Source organism: Ursus americanus, chromosome X, assembly GCF_024610735.1.
Source record: "Ursus americanus isolate L20-20 chromosome X, mUrsAme1.1.p, whole genome shotgun sequence".
Taxonomy (NCBI): domain Eukaryota; kingdom Metazoa; phylum Chordata; class Mammalia; order Carnivora; family Ursidae; genus Ursus; species Ursus americanus.
The window spans coordinates 36,668,534-36,684,336 of record NC_142164.1 but is presented as its reverse complement, the minus strand read 5'-3'; the positions used below and the strand labels follow the sequence as shown (position 1 = coordinate 36,684,336).

The window sequence follows — 15,803 nt, the reverse complement described above, 5'->3', positions numbered from 1 at the left end:
CTCAGGAACTAGAGGCAGACACGGAGTGGAACAGTAATGCCACTGGAGTTACTAAACAAAGCTTCTGCAATTACTGACTCTGAATTTTTTTTCAAACACATAACAGAAGAAAACACTATAATCCTTAAGACACGTTTTACCATGGGTATCTAGGATTGAGCAGTTGGCACAATTACCGCTGATTTCTCGATGAGTACGCTGAACGATGATCAATTTTAAGAAACTGTGGTAAAGTCAATTTCAGCACATGCTTAGAAGTCTGAACTTTTACAATGTTTTTGGCGTTAACCCAGGGGAGAATTTAATGAGTTGCACAGCATAATCGACCACACCTAAAGTCCCAGTATATCATCTTGGACAAGAAGCACATGTGAGCTGGTTTTATTAAAACAACGATGACTCGCCAACTTCTAGAAGATACAGGCAAGGAAAAGTAAGCTTATCACTTGCCAGTAGCTGACAGATACCAGCTGGAGAATGCATGACTTACCACTAACTAATGGTATCTACGAGTAGAACTTGGTCCCAAAGGAACTGCAACTAACATTTGAGATGGACCTTCAACCTGCATTGTAAGAGCTGATTTTCAAATGGTGTGGCTGGCTCTAATTAGAAGTGGCAACCCCTGCTACTTTAGGGGCCCCTGTTAACAGAAATAATGATGATTAAAAGTAAACAACAGGGATGTGTCACTATGCCATCGAATGTTTTGCCCAATTGTTACCGTCTAGCACCCAGGACTAGGTCAAAAGGTCAATAACTTCATCGCCAGTCTAAAAGCAAGAAAACATTCTTAGGAACTGTTTTTGATAAGAGCTATTACTGTAGACACATCATCATGCAAGTATTACAATAATATTTATTTTATTATAACACATACAGTCAGTGAAACGAGCAATGAATCTTTGCTGTTCATTACATGAGTGGACAAATCAAGTACACAAATTCCTTTTTAATTATTTTTAAAAGGCTAGTATAAACTATAATAATGCAGAAAAAAATAAAAACATAAATACTTCTGTCGTTTATCAAACTTGAAGCAGAGTGGAGGAAGGGCAAGACAAGATATCGTAGTTACAGATGAAAAAGTATCCTATTTCTCTAGCAACTGGGTTCCTAGGATTGACGTCTCTATCAGATTTCCTCACGTCATAAGACTCCATTCCAGGTTATGGAAGCCAGGAAGAAGCCAAATTCTCCATCCTGTATGTCCAGCTTATTCCTATGTATCTGGAGTTAATTGCCTTATTCCTACTTGTTAGATCATTTGCCCCAAATTAATTCAAATTCATATATATTGAGCAGCCTCTACCCATTGCAGCCCTCCCACGATCTGCACCTTGTGGCTATTTCACTTTTCTACTAGCAGGTGGGCAAACTCAATCAGAAGAAAAGAGCCCATATTTCAAAGAGGTTTGACTGTGAGCAAGGCCACACCATTGGCTCGGAGATTTTCCATGAAATCTCAATTTATTGCGTTCTTCTAGCCCCCCCCACTAGCATGGATAACTGGGAGTTGGAGGTATTCTCAGTCTTTACTATGAGGCCACGTGGAGATCCTTTCACAGAAAGGCTGCTTGGCTGGTGAAACCTGACCTGAATATTTTTCTGGCTAAAATCATCTCCTACATGTCATCTGGCCCAGGACTTTGGGTAAAAATCAAAGCTTGTGTTTGAACAAACAAGTTGTTCTTCCTATCAGCACCTCGGCGGCGCGAGTCTCTGCTAAAGGAGGTTTGCTTTCCTTTTGGTCAAGAGTTTAAGATGTGCTCTTGAACTTTTTTCACAGCAGGATATCTTTGCATGTCCTGCAACAGATATCGAAAAAAATCCACAAACAGCATGGGATCTATCACCCTTGCAGGTGCATTTTTCAGACTCAATTATGATTTGACATAATAAACCAAGTTGGTTAAGAGGCAGGGCTTCATTTCTGTAAAATAATGTATATGTATGATAATATGTATGTATAGCTGAGCATGGAAAAAAAGACTAGTGAGCATGAGCAGGGGGAGGGGCAGAGGGAGAAGCATGCTCCCCGCTAAACAGGGAGCCCTAAGTGATGTTCAATCCCGGGACCCTGGGATCATGACCTGAGCCGAAGGCAGACACTTCACTGATGGAACCACCCAGGTGCCCCTGTTTTCTTTACACTTTTATGTATCTTCTGAATGTTTAACAATGAGCATCATTTTATTTTTTTTATTATTTTTTGGTGGGGACTTCATTTCTTTTTAGCATCTATTTTAAAATCAGAAAAAAAATCATGTTAATATAAAGCTTGCTTAGGGTGTCTGATAATTGACAAATCTAGTCTACGTCTAGATCATCTGAAGTTAAAAGGATCTGGACCACACTGCCCTCGCACTTACAGAAAGACTTTTTTTGAGTTATAATTTACTACTTGCCCTCTTCCTTTACAGAGTCAATAAAGAAAGGCCATTCTTCTTTCTTCTCTGAAACCGAGGTTACAGATGGTATCCTTGTACTACCCAAATGTGCCTTATTCAGACATCCCATGATCGATACTGCCTGAGTGGGTGGGAGTAAGAGTCTCTCTGTGGATGAAACTGTCATTTTCTCTTGCCAGCCACCTCGAACTCCCTCTTTTTACCTTTTCGGAAGCGCAAGCCAAATTTAGAGCGTGAATACTAGAGTGCACCAAACCAGGTGTTAAAAACATCTGCGCTTCCTGCCTTCCTCGGAGGTGCTCTATTTTATTTCATCTTTAAAAATGTTAGCTTGCAGCTATTCTTTCATATAAAAGCTGTATCTAATCTTTTTTAGAAGCAGGCAGGCTATAAATCTTAAAGGAATAACGCTCTTTGCAATGACCTTGGAACAGTGATAAAAGTCCAGGTGTGCTCCAAGGACCCAAAGCCAGAGCCTCGTTTTCCCTTGTCCCATCTCCTCGGTGCCTACTCTGGCGTCCTTTACTTTGTCTCCCAGAAAGCAAGAATTCTCAGCTTATAAGTAGAGAATCCTTCCTTCAGAGAGCATGAATGACTCAACCAATACCACACAGCAAGCAACAGAACTGACCAGAAACCAAGTCTCCTGACTTAAAGCACAGTCCTCTTTCCATTAGACTCTGAGGACATTCCAATCCTACTGAGAAGTCAGGGAAATCTAAGAAGCATGGACATAGAGGCACATATTTTTAACCTTCCTCACAAATTTCCTTTGGCTTAACTTCTTCAGGTTCCTGAACAATGTTCATGCTAGTCCCTTTTAACTCCCCAGAAGTATACTGCCTCTCTTAGGAATTCTGGTTACAAAGTTCTTTATTCATTCGCTTGGATCACCCCTTATGTGGTAAGTGGCTGCCATGAGCAAAGGAATGGGCTTCTATTCAAGAGTATGAACTGGCTTCCCCCAGAGAATTGCTAGAAGCCAACTGGGGTCGTGAACAGAACACTGAATTGGAAAACCTGGGGTTTGGGTCTCAGCTGACTCCAGAGCCTCCACACCCAACCCCACTGGCACCCCCAACATAAAAATAATGAAGACTGTACTTTGGGGGCCGCCTGGGTGGCTCAGTGGGTTAAGTGTCTGCTTCGGCTCAGGTCATGATCTCAGGGTCCTGGGACTGAGTCCCGCATCAGGCTCCCTGCTCAGTGGGGAGTCTGCTTCTCCCTCTGCCTCTGCCCCTCTCCCCACTCATGCTCTCTCTCTCTCTCAAATAAATAAAATCTTTAAAAAAAAAAAAAAGAAGAAGAATGTACTTTGCAAAGCATTAAGGTATCCAAAGTTAAGGTGTTCTCCCTTTCATCTACTTCCACCTACAAAAGCCTCTAAGAGGAGAAGAGATCCACTCTTTTGCTTGCTTCTTTCTACCGTCCAATAATCACCTCAAATGTCCAAGCGAGAAGCTGGAAGAGGAAAACTCGAGCCTCTCTGGTTGGTTTTCACAAGAGAGAAGCTCTGGGTAGGCTCCATAGTAGGTTCTTTTTCAGCCAGATAGGAACACTGGAAGCTTTTCCCCCTGGAAGATCCAGCTAACTCACCCTACGCAGCAGGAACGGACTCCATGAAATACACGGACAATCCCTCTCCCCAGAACCTTTGCCCGACCTGGCCCAGGCTGGCCCTTTGGAAATACACAACTGAACACTCCCCACAGCTCCCTTCTTGCCCCTACTTTGATGGATCGTTCATTACCCGCGTTAGAACCGCCAGAAGAGGCAAACCCTTCAGTTCGCCTGTCCCATATTTGCATGAATTATCATGAGCTGAATGCTACGCTCCTTTGAACTTCAAAAGAGCTTCCTGGCCTCTTTGACTACAACTTTAGCAACGAGCATAATGGAGTTACAGAAAGACTCACCATCCCCCTCACGCACCTCAAACCTTCCTGATTCTGGACAATAACAGACTGTTCTATAAGCCACACGTGGCTCTGTCATCCATTGCACCTCGCCATCAGGATTCCCTGGGGTTCCAGAACCTGTCTTGTCTCCTGGGAGAGCAACATAACTAATAGCAAATTAGCTCCTAGCAAGTGGCAGCATCCAGCCCTCCCTTTCCTTGTGAAGACAAGCTTACTGCAAGTACGGCCTTTTCTCCGGACCTCTTTGGATTCTACACCAATCGAGTGAGCATCTTTGACCAAAGGGCATGCCCCCTCCTTCCACCCTGACGCCCAAGACAGGAGAGCAAACAGGCTGCAGAGTCTGCACTGACGCAGGAGCTTATACTGAAACCGACCCATGAAGGCTCAAAACCCTTGGCTTCCTTGTGTAAAATGGCATCAGGCAGCAAGGAGAGACGGGAGGCTTTATTACCTTTACACTTACACGTTTCCCGGGGTTTTCCCAGATTTTTATCCCTGTTTTAAACTCGTACTTGTCAATTGTGGAAATTCCGGAATAAACAGAAGCACAGAGAGGAGCAAAAAGAAGTCATGAGCCTACCACCTACAGACTAAAAGAAAAAATTATCTCCCCACTGCATACCATACATGACTATAAATTTCAGAAATTTCAGATGGAATAGAGAACTATGGGTAAAACCCCAAATTATGGAAGCAGTAGAAAAAAATATAACAGAGTGAGTGGTAAGGACCTGTCCAGGAATAAGAGGAAATTCAGAAGCCATAAAGGAAATAAATAACAGATCTGACGACACCAACATTTAAAACCTCCCTAGGGGCAAATGCAGCTTAAAATTTAATTTCAAGCAAATGGCAGAGGGGAAAATAATATTTTAAATACAGAAGGTCACTAACAAGGTCCAAAATAATGAAACGTTAATAAGTAAGTTTTTGCCGACCACCAAGACAAGCAGCCTTACTGCAAAATAGGCCAGTCACTGAAGAAACACAATCGGATTAAACACGAACTGCAGAGATACACCAGTAATAGGAAAATACCACAGCAAAACCAAACTATGATTTCCCCTATTAAACGGGCCCCAAGATACAAAGGTTAATTATACTTTTAGTGAAGGAGTTAGAGAAGGACACTCATACATAGACAGTGGAAGTATAAATGGACACAACTCATTTTGAAGGACAATTTGACAGTGCTTACCAACAGGAAAACTGCACATCCACTCTGACCAAATGATTCCTCTCAAATACTTGCCTAAGTGCCCGAAGGTGTTCATCAATGCCTCAGTCATAAGAGCAAAAGCAGGAAGCAGCCTCGATATATACATTAACGACTGGTGAATTAAACCATGGCACGCTTATACCACCGGAAACTACACAGGCATGAGAAAGAATACGGTACCATCACATGGCAAGGCTCTGACATGGAAGGATGTCCCAGACACAGATCTGAATAAAAGTTACAGAAAAAATACATATCATACCCCATCTTCGTAAAAGAGAAAAACCCTACAAACATGTATGTGTGTTTTTAGGACACCGAGAGAAGAGCTCGGTAGAACACATAGCAAACTATTAGTAATGGCTACCCCTGGGAATGGGGTTGGTAGCTGAGGGACACGTAATTCTTTATAAAGCCCAGATACTTTCAGATTGTTTTGTGTGATGACTGTTATTAATTTTAAAATTCAAGAAGTTTTAAAAGGAGGTAGGAATTCGAGGGGCTCTCAAATTTGTGATATGCAATGTTTTCAATGGTAGCATGATAGTACGTTACATGCAACGTTTACCTGACCATTCCCCAACGGACTGACATTTCCACTGCTTCTGACTTCTCATTGTTAGAGCTGCAGTACAAATCTCCGTGCATGCACTGTGTGTGTGTGTGTCTGAGTGTGTCTGAGTGTTTCAAGGCAACACACAGAGGGCATACACTAAGAGATTTCCCCTTTAGTGGAGATAACGTAGCACATGGTCCTGAGACGGTTAGCTTGGGTGTGGCCACACGGAAGGATTCAGGGAACGACCGTGCCCTTAGCCTCATCATCTGACTATAAACCTGAAACACTAGAAGAGAACTGGGGCCCTAGGCCATCTACTATGTGATCATTTTGACACCAACCGAATATCAAAAGGGCTTGGGACAAATTCATAGGCAGTAGGACCCATTAGAAAGTGATAGTTTGGGGCCTGTGAATATTTTTGAAGTCCTACTTTTCTTTGGTTTGTCAATCAAGCTCGAGGTTGCAGGGACAGTATTCCTCAAGTCTTCATACGTATGGAAGACTTCCCAGAAGAGATGGTCTTCCAGGAGTTGCAAGCTTCCCCTATCAAGCCATCAGTAAGAGGGTCGTAAGGGAAGTTTCTCCCTAAGAGAGCAAGGATCTTAGGCCCAGCTGGGTTGTAAGCAGAGCTGAGGAGGGATGGAGAACTTTTCTATCACGGCCACTTAAAGGAGAGCTTTCTGACAGGAGAAGGAGGTCATATATGAGGGAAACAGGAGAGAGAGAGAGAGACTGATGCAGAGTTTAATGATAACTGGGCCCTGCTAAGCTTCCTCTCATGTCCGCATCACGCTAGACGTCATCACAGGTCGCTCATGCTCAGAAGCCTAATCAAAAGCACCCCTTCTCCCGGGAAGAAAATGGAGAGCCTCAGAAAAAGCATAGTGGGACAGAAACACACACCATGGAGGAATGGATTTGGCACCGTCCTCCCTGTCAGCAAGCCTCATGCCACCTACAGTCAACTTCCGCTGATAAAGGAGATAAATGTTTCAGTGATGGGCTTCAGATGCTGCCGCAGCTCCTACCAAGAAGATTTTCACAGTTCCTTCTCATGAATAAGTTCAGTGGAGCAGAGAATGCCCCTCTTGGCCCAGCTCCATGTTGTGTTTCTTTTGATGCAGCCAAAGAGGGGAACCAGAGCGGTGGCTTTCCCTTCCAATTTAGAGCAAGTGTCCGCCCCAGAGAGGGCTGCAAGTGGCCCCAAGAAGGTGAGGCTCATACTTTCAGCAGAAAGCTCCTGACAAGAGCAGCGATGTCAACGGTTATGCGTAAATCTCCCAAACGTGGCGGTCAGGAGGGTTAATTATACCCTCTTCCTGCCACTCGGCTTTCTCCAATGTGTTAGCCCATCACACGGATCGCTGACTTTCTAGAAATATTCCCTGGCTTTGCGGGGACGTTCTTTCAATAAACGGCATCCAATTTGCTCACGGTCCCTGGAATCTCAATTTCCTCAAAGGATTTTTCATCTGAATCCAGTTCATGTGAAGGTTTTTTTTTTTTTCCTTCTTCGTTTTGCGGCATAAGGGAAGAGGGAGAGCCTGCCTTATTTTTTCTTTTTTTTTTTCTTTTCTGTGTTATTCTTTTTCATAAACTGAAAACCTTTGTTGAAGAGTCTGAAATTTGGGAAAAAATCCAGCTCATCTGTCAGATATTTCTAGAGTTACGTAAAATGGAATGAGATTTGTACAGTTTAGAACAGGAAAAGGAAAACAGGCTAATGTGTCATGTGTTCTAGGAGATGAAAACTATATGATAATCAGAAAAACAGCCCCAAATTTAGTTGGCCCGATTCAAAGCTCTCATTCTTTTATCAACTCATGCATAAACCAGTAACAATCACTTTCTTCTCTTAGAATAATGGTATGGCCACATTTGGGCTAAATCACAATCCCTACAGATTATAACCACATTTTCAAAGAAATTACAAGAAAGCATCTTGTTTTTTAAACTCAAGACACTTACGTTTTACTTGCTCCGTTTTGCTTCCTTCTAGGAAAAGAAAGAACAGCAACAAGGAGAAGATGTATTTCACACCTCCCATTTTCCACTTCTTTCTCATCCTGGCCACTGCAAAAGGCCACTCAAAACTTTCAGGGCCCGGTGTATTCAAGCTGCTGGGAAGAAAGCAGAAAAAAAGACTTCGATCGTCTGAAACTGATGGAGATCAATGATGCTTATGCTTTTCACTTGTCAGGGGGAAAAAAGTGCTGGAGAATTTATGTAAGCGTAAGCACTGTTTTCCTGTGTAAGAAAGAGCACTTGCCTCTCCTGTCTTGCAAAGACTGTGGGGGGAATTTCAAGCAGATGAGCATGCATTCCTATCCAATACTAAGCCTAAAATCCTTACAGGCAAGTCATAGGAAAATAAAAATAAATTTTGAAATCATCCTTTCTAACAGAATTAGAGTTGATTTCTCAAGAGATTTTCTTTAGGAGAAAAGGGAAATGGGTTTGCAAAACGGCTTCTCTGGCAACCAAGAGAAAAATAATAGGCATGGGACCCAAACAATTTCTGAAATGCAAATTAACCATCTTAGCTTCAAGACTACTGCTATCATTAATCCTTCAGGGACGAGGTATAAATTGGTCAATGTTTCTCCTGCGTCTTCTAGGAGATCTATAAAGATCCGCGGTTTGGTTACTTACATTGGAAAAGATGGATGTAATTAACAAATGGATTCAATTAAACACCTTAACGGTTCAGACATATTGCTCTCATATGAAGTCCACTGCGAAATGGAGATTTCTAGTGGGCTATTTTTCAGGGACATTAGGCCAATTTAAAGATTTTTTTTATTATTTATTTATTTGACAGAGATAGAGACAGCCAGCGAGAGAGGGAACACAAGCAGGGGGAGTGGGAGAGGAAGAAGCAGGCTCATAATGGAGGAACCTGATGTGGGACTCGATCCCAGAACGCTGGGATCACGCCCTGAGCTGAAGGCAGACGCTTAACCACTGTGCCACCCAGGCGCCCCCTAGGCCAATTTAAATAGTCAATGTGTTCACACTTCCCCACCATGCAGAAGAGCATCAAAGCAACTACAATTCTTAAAAGTATAAGACTTGCATTTCTAGTCTAAGGGGTGGAAATCTTTAACCTTTTGAGCCTTAGAGGACAGAAAGTTTGCTATAGCTCAGGTCCAGTCACGGGTCATTTCCATAGATTTTAGAGTCTGCAAAACCCTTCCAACGGAAGATGTGAAAATATTTAAATATTCAAAAAAACACCGCACTTTAATCCCGGGTTAACCCCAGACGGGAACTGAGCACCTTGACCTTTTCCGAGGGGCCAACTTAAATATTGAGTATAAAGAGCTGGCAGAAAACCAAGATGATCATTCTGGAGAACTGAACTGTCTTTGGGCCAGGATGTGGATGCCACAGCTCCTACTTCAGATGCTACGAACGTCTGGATCATTTGAAAGCCGTTGTTTGAAATTATGGCTATGTAACCGAAGAAGAACATACAGACTAATTGTGCCACAATTTGCAGCACCTATCTGCCTTCTCTACCTCCTTCCTGCTCCTTACTTAAAAAAAAAAAGATTTTATTTATTTATTTGACAGAGAGAGAGCATGAGCAGAAGGTTGGAGCAAGGAGAGAGGGAGAAGTAGGGGCTCGATCCCAGGACCCCAGGATCGGGATCATGACCCGAGCCAAAGGCAGACACCTAACCTACTGAGCCACCCAGGTGCCCCTTCCTGCCCCTTAAACAAGGGCCAAATTCTCATAGGACATGTCCCTAGCCTCCCAAAGACCTCGTCTCTGACGTCTTGGTCCCCTCTGTGAACTTGTGGTCCAGCTTCAATCACTCAGCACGTCTCTGTCCTCTGAGAGCTACCAGGTCCCCTTGAAGCAAATCGTTTCCATGAACAGTTTAACACAGCTTCCCACCCCAGCGACGTTCTTTCTGAGACTACTTTAATAAGCTTATCCCCCGAGCCTTCGAATGAGAAAGATTTTCTAACTGCTGAAATCCAATTTATCACAATCACATACGGATCTCAGGGGGTATTTTTGAAACCACAGTTTTCAGGTCTCCCCATGCAAGAACCAACAGGGTTGTTTTTCTTGTACAATGGTTGGGCGATTCGGTGAACAGTAGCATTGCTTCATAACTCAAGCTGGCAAGAAAACGGCTCTCCGAATTTTTTTGCTTTTCTTGGGTCCCAACTAATGTTATGAGCAAATAGAAAAGTTGGTGACGAGAGAGCAATTAATCTCTTTTGGCGTTCCTGTCATCTGGGTGGCCTCCCAGGCTGTGATGGAGAACATCAGAAAATGAATCGCTTTATAAATATTCACTTTTGATTTACAGGATCTGAAGTCCTGTCTCTGTATTCTGTGAAGAAATAGAAACAGAAGAATTCCCTCCCCAGGATTCCTCCCTATTCAATGTCGCCTGATCCCTTTAACCTTTTCTTTTGGGGGAGGGAGGGGGTTTCAAGACATTTGTTGGGACTGCAGCAATAACCCTAAGCAAGCATTGCTCAGCAAACATGCCGACTCTTATACTTGCAAAGAGCCAAACTGTCCTTAATTTTTCAAATTATACTTTGACCCAGTTAACTGGAGTTATTTCTGCATTAACTCTCTGCTTCACTTGGGCTGTTGTGCCATTGAACTTGCACTGATCTTACAGGTTACTTAGAAGCTTAGCCACAGACCTGTTTTGGGGGATCCAGCCCCCCCCCACAAGAAAGCAAGTAAGAACACAAAATCCTGCAACTACCACTGGGGGGGGGGGCTTTACAAGAGTACAAGAAACATGTCAGAACCTAAAGAAGTGTATCCATTAAGGTGCCTCCGTGAAACAAGCATTCACAGAGTTCATCTGCATCAAGCAAAGGGACCCAAGGCTCCTTGCCCCGCTGGAACCGCAAGGCCATCTGGGCCATCAAGTGTCAGAAGTCCGGACCTTCTCAGAAGAGGTCTCCTGGGTAGAAGAGAACCAAAGAGGCATTCCCAAAGGCAGGCTAAGGGATGAGCGCATCAGCCAGTTCTTCACCGCCCACGGTGTCTCTTTAATCCTCCCGAGAGGCTTGACTGACCTTGCAAACTCACATTCACCCTCTTCTGTGGGACAGCCCCCCGGGGTAGTGATTCTCTTTGGGACAAACCTCAAGAAGACACTGCGGTCTCAGGCCCGCGTCCATCCACTGAGATCCTCTCCCCACTCTACCACCCAACAAGAAAAGCTCCGTTCACTGGTGGTGGGTGACCCCCCCCCCAAAAAAAAATGGCAGTTCTAGCCCAGGGTATCTCTCGTCAGGGTCAATGCCTTCACTGCTGCTCATGATTGAAAACAATGCCTTGCATTCGGCTTGCAAAACACCTTGCTATCCATCATTTCATGTTATTCCCCACAACAGCTCCACCTTCAAAATGGGCACCCTGGAGCCCAGAGAACTCAACTGCCCATTCTCAGGGAGTTAGTGGCAGGGCCGGCCGCAGGGAGGGTCTGGAAGGCAGGCTTTCCAGGCCCCAAGCTCTGGCAGCACTGCGCTGCTTCCTGAGCCTAGCGTCTCAAGCTCTGACCCCAGTGGTCTGGGCCGTAAAATGAGACAGATGTCCAGAGGATAGAGGAGCCTCTCGCCCGCCCGTCCGCCCTGTTTCATTAACTTTAGCACGTATTAATCACCCGCTGGTCAGGGCACTTCAGCAAGCGAGAAAAAAAGGCTCAGGACGCAGGCAGTAACGAAGAGAACTGCAGAAGCCTTTAGGTGGCTAGCCAAGTGACCTCCCCCAGGCGCCAGAGCCTGGAGATAAGCCGGCCCGGCGGGGAGTGGCAAGTGGTGAGTTCGAATCCAGAGTCCCTAACCTGCCTGGGTCTGGCGCCTGGGAGCCCACCTCCAGCCCGGGCCGCTAGCTGCTGGAGCCGAGAGCGAGTTGGGGTGGCAGGTCGGGGGAGTTCGGGGCACCCCAGAGGACCGTCCAGGGGCAGCTCGGGCCAACAGAAGACACCCCACCTGTGCAAAGGCTGGAAAGGAAGGTAGGGGGAGCGGGCATCGGGCACTGCTCACTGACCTGGCCACTGGCCTGCTCCGTCTTCCACGCGTGCACGCGCTCCGAGCTCCCCGGGGCGCTCCTCTGAGGTCTGGGGCTCGCAGGTTGTGGCGAGAGCTAGAGTGCGCGCGAGGGGGGAGGGGGCACTCAAAAGTGGGTGGGAGGAAAAACATCACCGCCCTCACACCACGAGGGAGCAGCGGCTCGCTCGGCTCCTGGGGGCAGAGCCAAGGCGCGGGCGCGGCGGCCCGGGGCCACCTGCCCGCCCGCCGCCCGCTCCCCACTTGGCGCGAGAGGCCGGCCGCCCGGCGGAGGCGGGAAGTCCGCGGGCACGCAGCCGCCACAAGCCCGCACCCCGCTCTCCGTCCCGGCACAGCGGCTTTACTCCTGCTCCGCGGCCCCGAAAGTTAAGAAATCGGGAGAAAGTGTGAGGCTCAGCCGGCGACTTTCCCATCACGCAGCGCCCCCACTGCACCCCCCTCCTCTGGCTAAGCCAGCGTTGGGGTCTTAAAGGGACCGCACCTCTCCTCCGGCCCCTCCTCCCGCTCCGCGCTGGAATGCACCTAGGAGCTCCCCACCACTCGCGCGGACCCTGGAGACCCCGGCTACCCTCCTACCTCCCTGTCTGGAAGCACGCAACCCCTCTCCTTCGGCACAGGGCCCCTCTGGGTGCACCTGGTTCGGTCCTGAGCTGGTGCGCGGGACGCAGGAGTAGCTGGCCTTGCAAATTACACCCCAGAAAGCTACTTATCATTTCGGGGCATTTCCCAAATCCACACCGCGGCTAGAAAAGTGGCAAAGTGTTGGTGTCCTTAAAGGCAGGGTGGAGATAGGTGTCTGTGTGGAGGAAGAGGGGACGATTTAGAAATCTGCTTTCTCCCACAAAGAGGGCCCCCGTGCCCCCATGCAAAGGGCCCTTACTAACTGTTAAGAGTCTTGAATAAACTTGGAGTGGCCCACCACTGTTCTAGCAGTCCCTAGGATTCTGAGTTGGGCCAAGAACCCAGCCTCACAATAGCACTGCGGATGCCTTGGTGAGCCTGAGACAGACTAGTGCAAAGGTGTGTTTATTTGATGAGCAGTAGTTACAAAGAACTCTCAGAATCCTCTAAGGGCCCCGAAGTGCTGCCTTGAAAGACAGTACCCATTTATATTTTAAGCCCCTAAATTTGGAGGAGAGCTACAGGGCTTTTTTTTTTCTTACATGGAACTGGATCATATTGATATTTCTAACATCTATATATCTTCATGGCTTACAGAGTACTTTCTTATACATCACCATTACTTTTTAACCCCTTACGACCAACTGTGAACTGTCTGTGGCCTCAAGTGTCAGAGTTGGTATGGATCTTCTGGACCATGGAACTCAACATCTTCATGTCATAGAAGAGGAAATGGATGGGGTGGAGGGAGGTGATGTATCCAAGGTCATGCTGCTAGTAAATGACAGATTTGAGATTCGGGGTCAGGTTTCCTAACTTTCAACCTGCTACTCTCTGATTGTTACCTCCAGCCTAGAGATGAGGAAATGGTTGCTTAGGGAAATTGTAGCTTGCCCCCAAAATCATGTATCATGAACACAGAACAAAGGAAAAGTAAAACAAGAATAACTGTCCCTGGAAATTACCTCCTTTTTCTTTCTTCAGAAGTGTTAATATCATCCAACTAGCCCTTGCATTGCTGGAGATGTTTATTTCACTGTTAACAAAGGAAAAGGGGCCCTTTCTAAAGTGTTGCCTTCAGGGTCCAAAATGTCTAGCTCCATCCCGCTGTTTGGGTAGCCATACATTGCCACATGCATTCAATTTGTGCTGTAGTATATTAGTTTGAACTTGCTGATTTGTTGCCTTATAACTGTTCTCATGCCATTTAATGTGCTGATGTTTTGTCTCACAAGACTGTGAGTTCTTCAAGGCAAGGACCGGTTGTTCAATTTCCTTTGTGTCTGCATTCCCTAACCCCCATCATCACTGCCAACATGCCTAGAGAGTATGTATTCAGGAAAATGGGTTTCAGGAACAACAACCTGGGACAAACATGGATCCTAGCATTGAAAATCAGTAAACTCACTGAAATTTACAACTCATCTATTTGGCTACAACCCCTCACTCCCGGTGCTTGATGTAATATTCTGATTACCACATAATAAACCATCCCAAAACCTAGTGGCTTAAAAGCTTAAAATAATTTTTTTTTAAAAAAAGCTTAAAACAATTTATTGTGATCAAATGGTTCTTTTCAATTGAGCAGTTTTTGCTCAGGATCTTTTATGCACTTGGCAACTATATGAGGGAGCTGCCGGAATTTTCTGAAAGATTCTTCATTTGTGTAAATGCTGGTGGTCCTTGTATTAGTTGGTCTTGATTTCTGAATTGGGAACTCCAATTTGGGTGAGTCCAAACCTCCACTTCCTACTAGGCCTTATATTTAAACTAAACCAAGGATTATTTCCATGCCTTATTTTTTCCTATTAAATGGGGATTAGAGCACAGACCATGTCATACTCCCTACTTAAAACTTTTTTACTTGGAGATAATGGTAGATTTATAATTGTAACAAAATAATTCAGAGGAATCCCAAATACCCTTCACCCCTCAATGGTAACATCACTCATAGCTGTAGTACAATATTGATACAATCCATCCACCTTCTTCCCATTTTATCAGTTTTACCCGCACCCATTTGCCTGCGTGTATAGTTCTGTGAAATTTTATCACGTGTTGGTTCATGTGGCCACCACCACAGTCAGAATACTGAACGATGCCAGCACCACAAAGATTCCCAGTGTTCCTCTTTTATAGTCCCTCTAGCTTCTCTCCCTGTCTTCCTACTCCCTGGCAACCCCTAACTGTTTTCCATCTCTGTAATCTTGTCATTTAGGAGTACTACACGGAATCATGCAGTATGTAACCTTCTGAGACTGGCTTCTTTTTAACTCATCATAATTCCCTGGACACCCGTCCAAGTTGTGGCATGTGTTAATAATTCCTTCCCTTTTTATGGCTGATTAATATTCCGTGGTATGGACGTATCACAGCCTGCTCAACCATTCATCGACTGCAAGGCATCTGGGTTGATTCCAGATTGGAGCTGTTACAAACCAAGCTGCTGTGAACATGTCTCCAGATTTTACATGAACGTAACTTTTCATTTCCCAGGGATAAAGGCCCAACAGTGCCGTTCCTGGGTTGTATGGTGAGTGCATTTTTAGTTTTGTAAGGACTGCCAAATGCTTTTCAGAGTAGCCATACTATTGATACTCCCACCAGCAATGCATGGGAAATCCAGTTTCTCTGCATTCTTGTCAACATCTACTGTTGCCATTATTTTTTAATTTTAGCCATTTGGATAGATGTATAGAAATATCTCATTGTGGTTGTATTTTACATTGTCCTAATATCTAATGGTATCGCCTATCTTTTCATGTATTTATTTGACATCTATGTATCCTCTTCAGGGAACTGTCTTTTCATTGGATTTTCCACATTTTTTTCATTGGAATGTTCTCTCACAGTTGAATTTTGAGAGTTCATTATATATTCTAGATACTAGTCCTTTGTTGTGGACGTGATTTGAAAATATTTTCTCCCAGTCTGCAGTTTCTCTTCTCATCCTCTTCCCATGGGCTTTCATAGAACAGAAGCTTTTAATTTTGATGAGGTTCAATTTATTA

The 15,803-nt window shown here is 45.0% G+C and overlaps 1 protein-coding gene across 6 annotated transcripts in view; it reads right to left on the bottom strand.

Annotated features, from left to right (window-relative positions):
- Positions 1 to 12,521, bottom strand: part of CHRDL1 (chordin like 1) — a 115,905-nt gene extending 103,384 nt beyond the window's left edge. The window contains exons 1-2 of one of the 6 annotated variants that reach the window (XM_087859437.1): positions 12,152 to 12,521; positions 8,083 to 8,234 (exon numbers count right to left, since the gene is read on the bottom strand). In XM_087859437.1, the coding sequence (XP_087715563.1) occupies positions 8,083 to 8,234; positions 12,152 to 12,303 (304 nt within the window). In that variant the 5' untranslated portion in view covers positions 12,304 to 12,521. The remainder of the gene's footprint in view (positions 1 to 8,082; positions 8,235 to 12,151) is intronic. The other 5 variants (XM_087859438.1, XM_087859439.1, XM_087859435.1 and 2 more) reach the window with 5 other exon arrangements.
- Between the last annotated feature and the right edge of the window lie 3,282 nt (positions 12,522 to 15,803).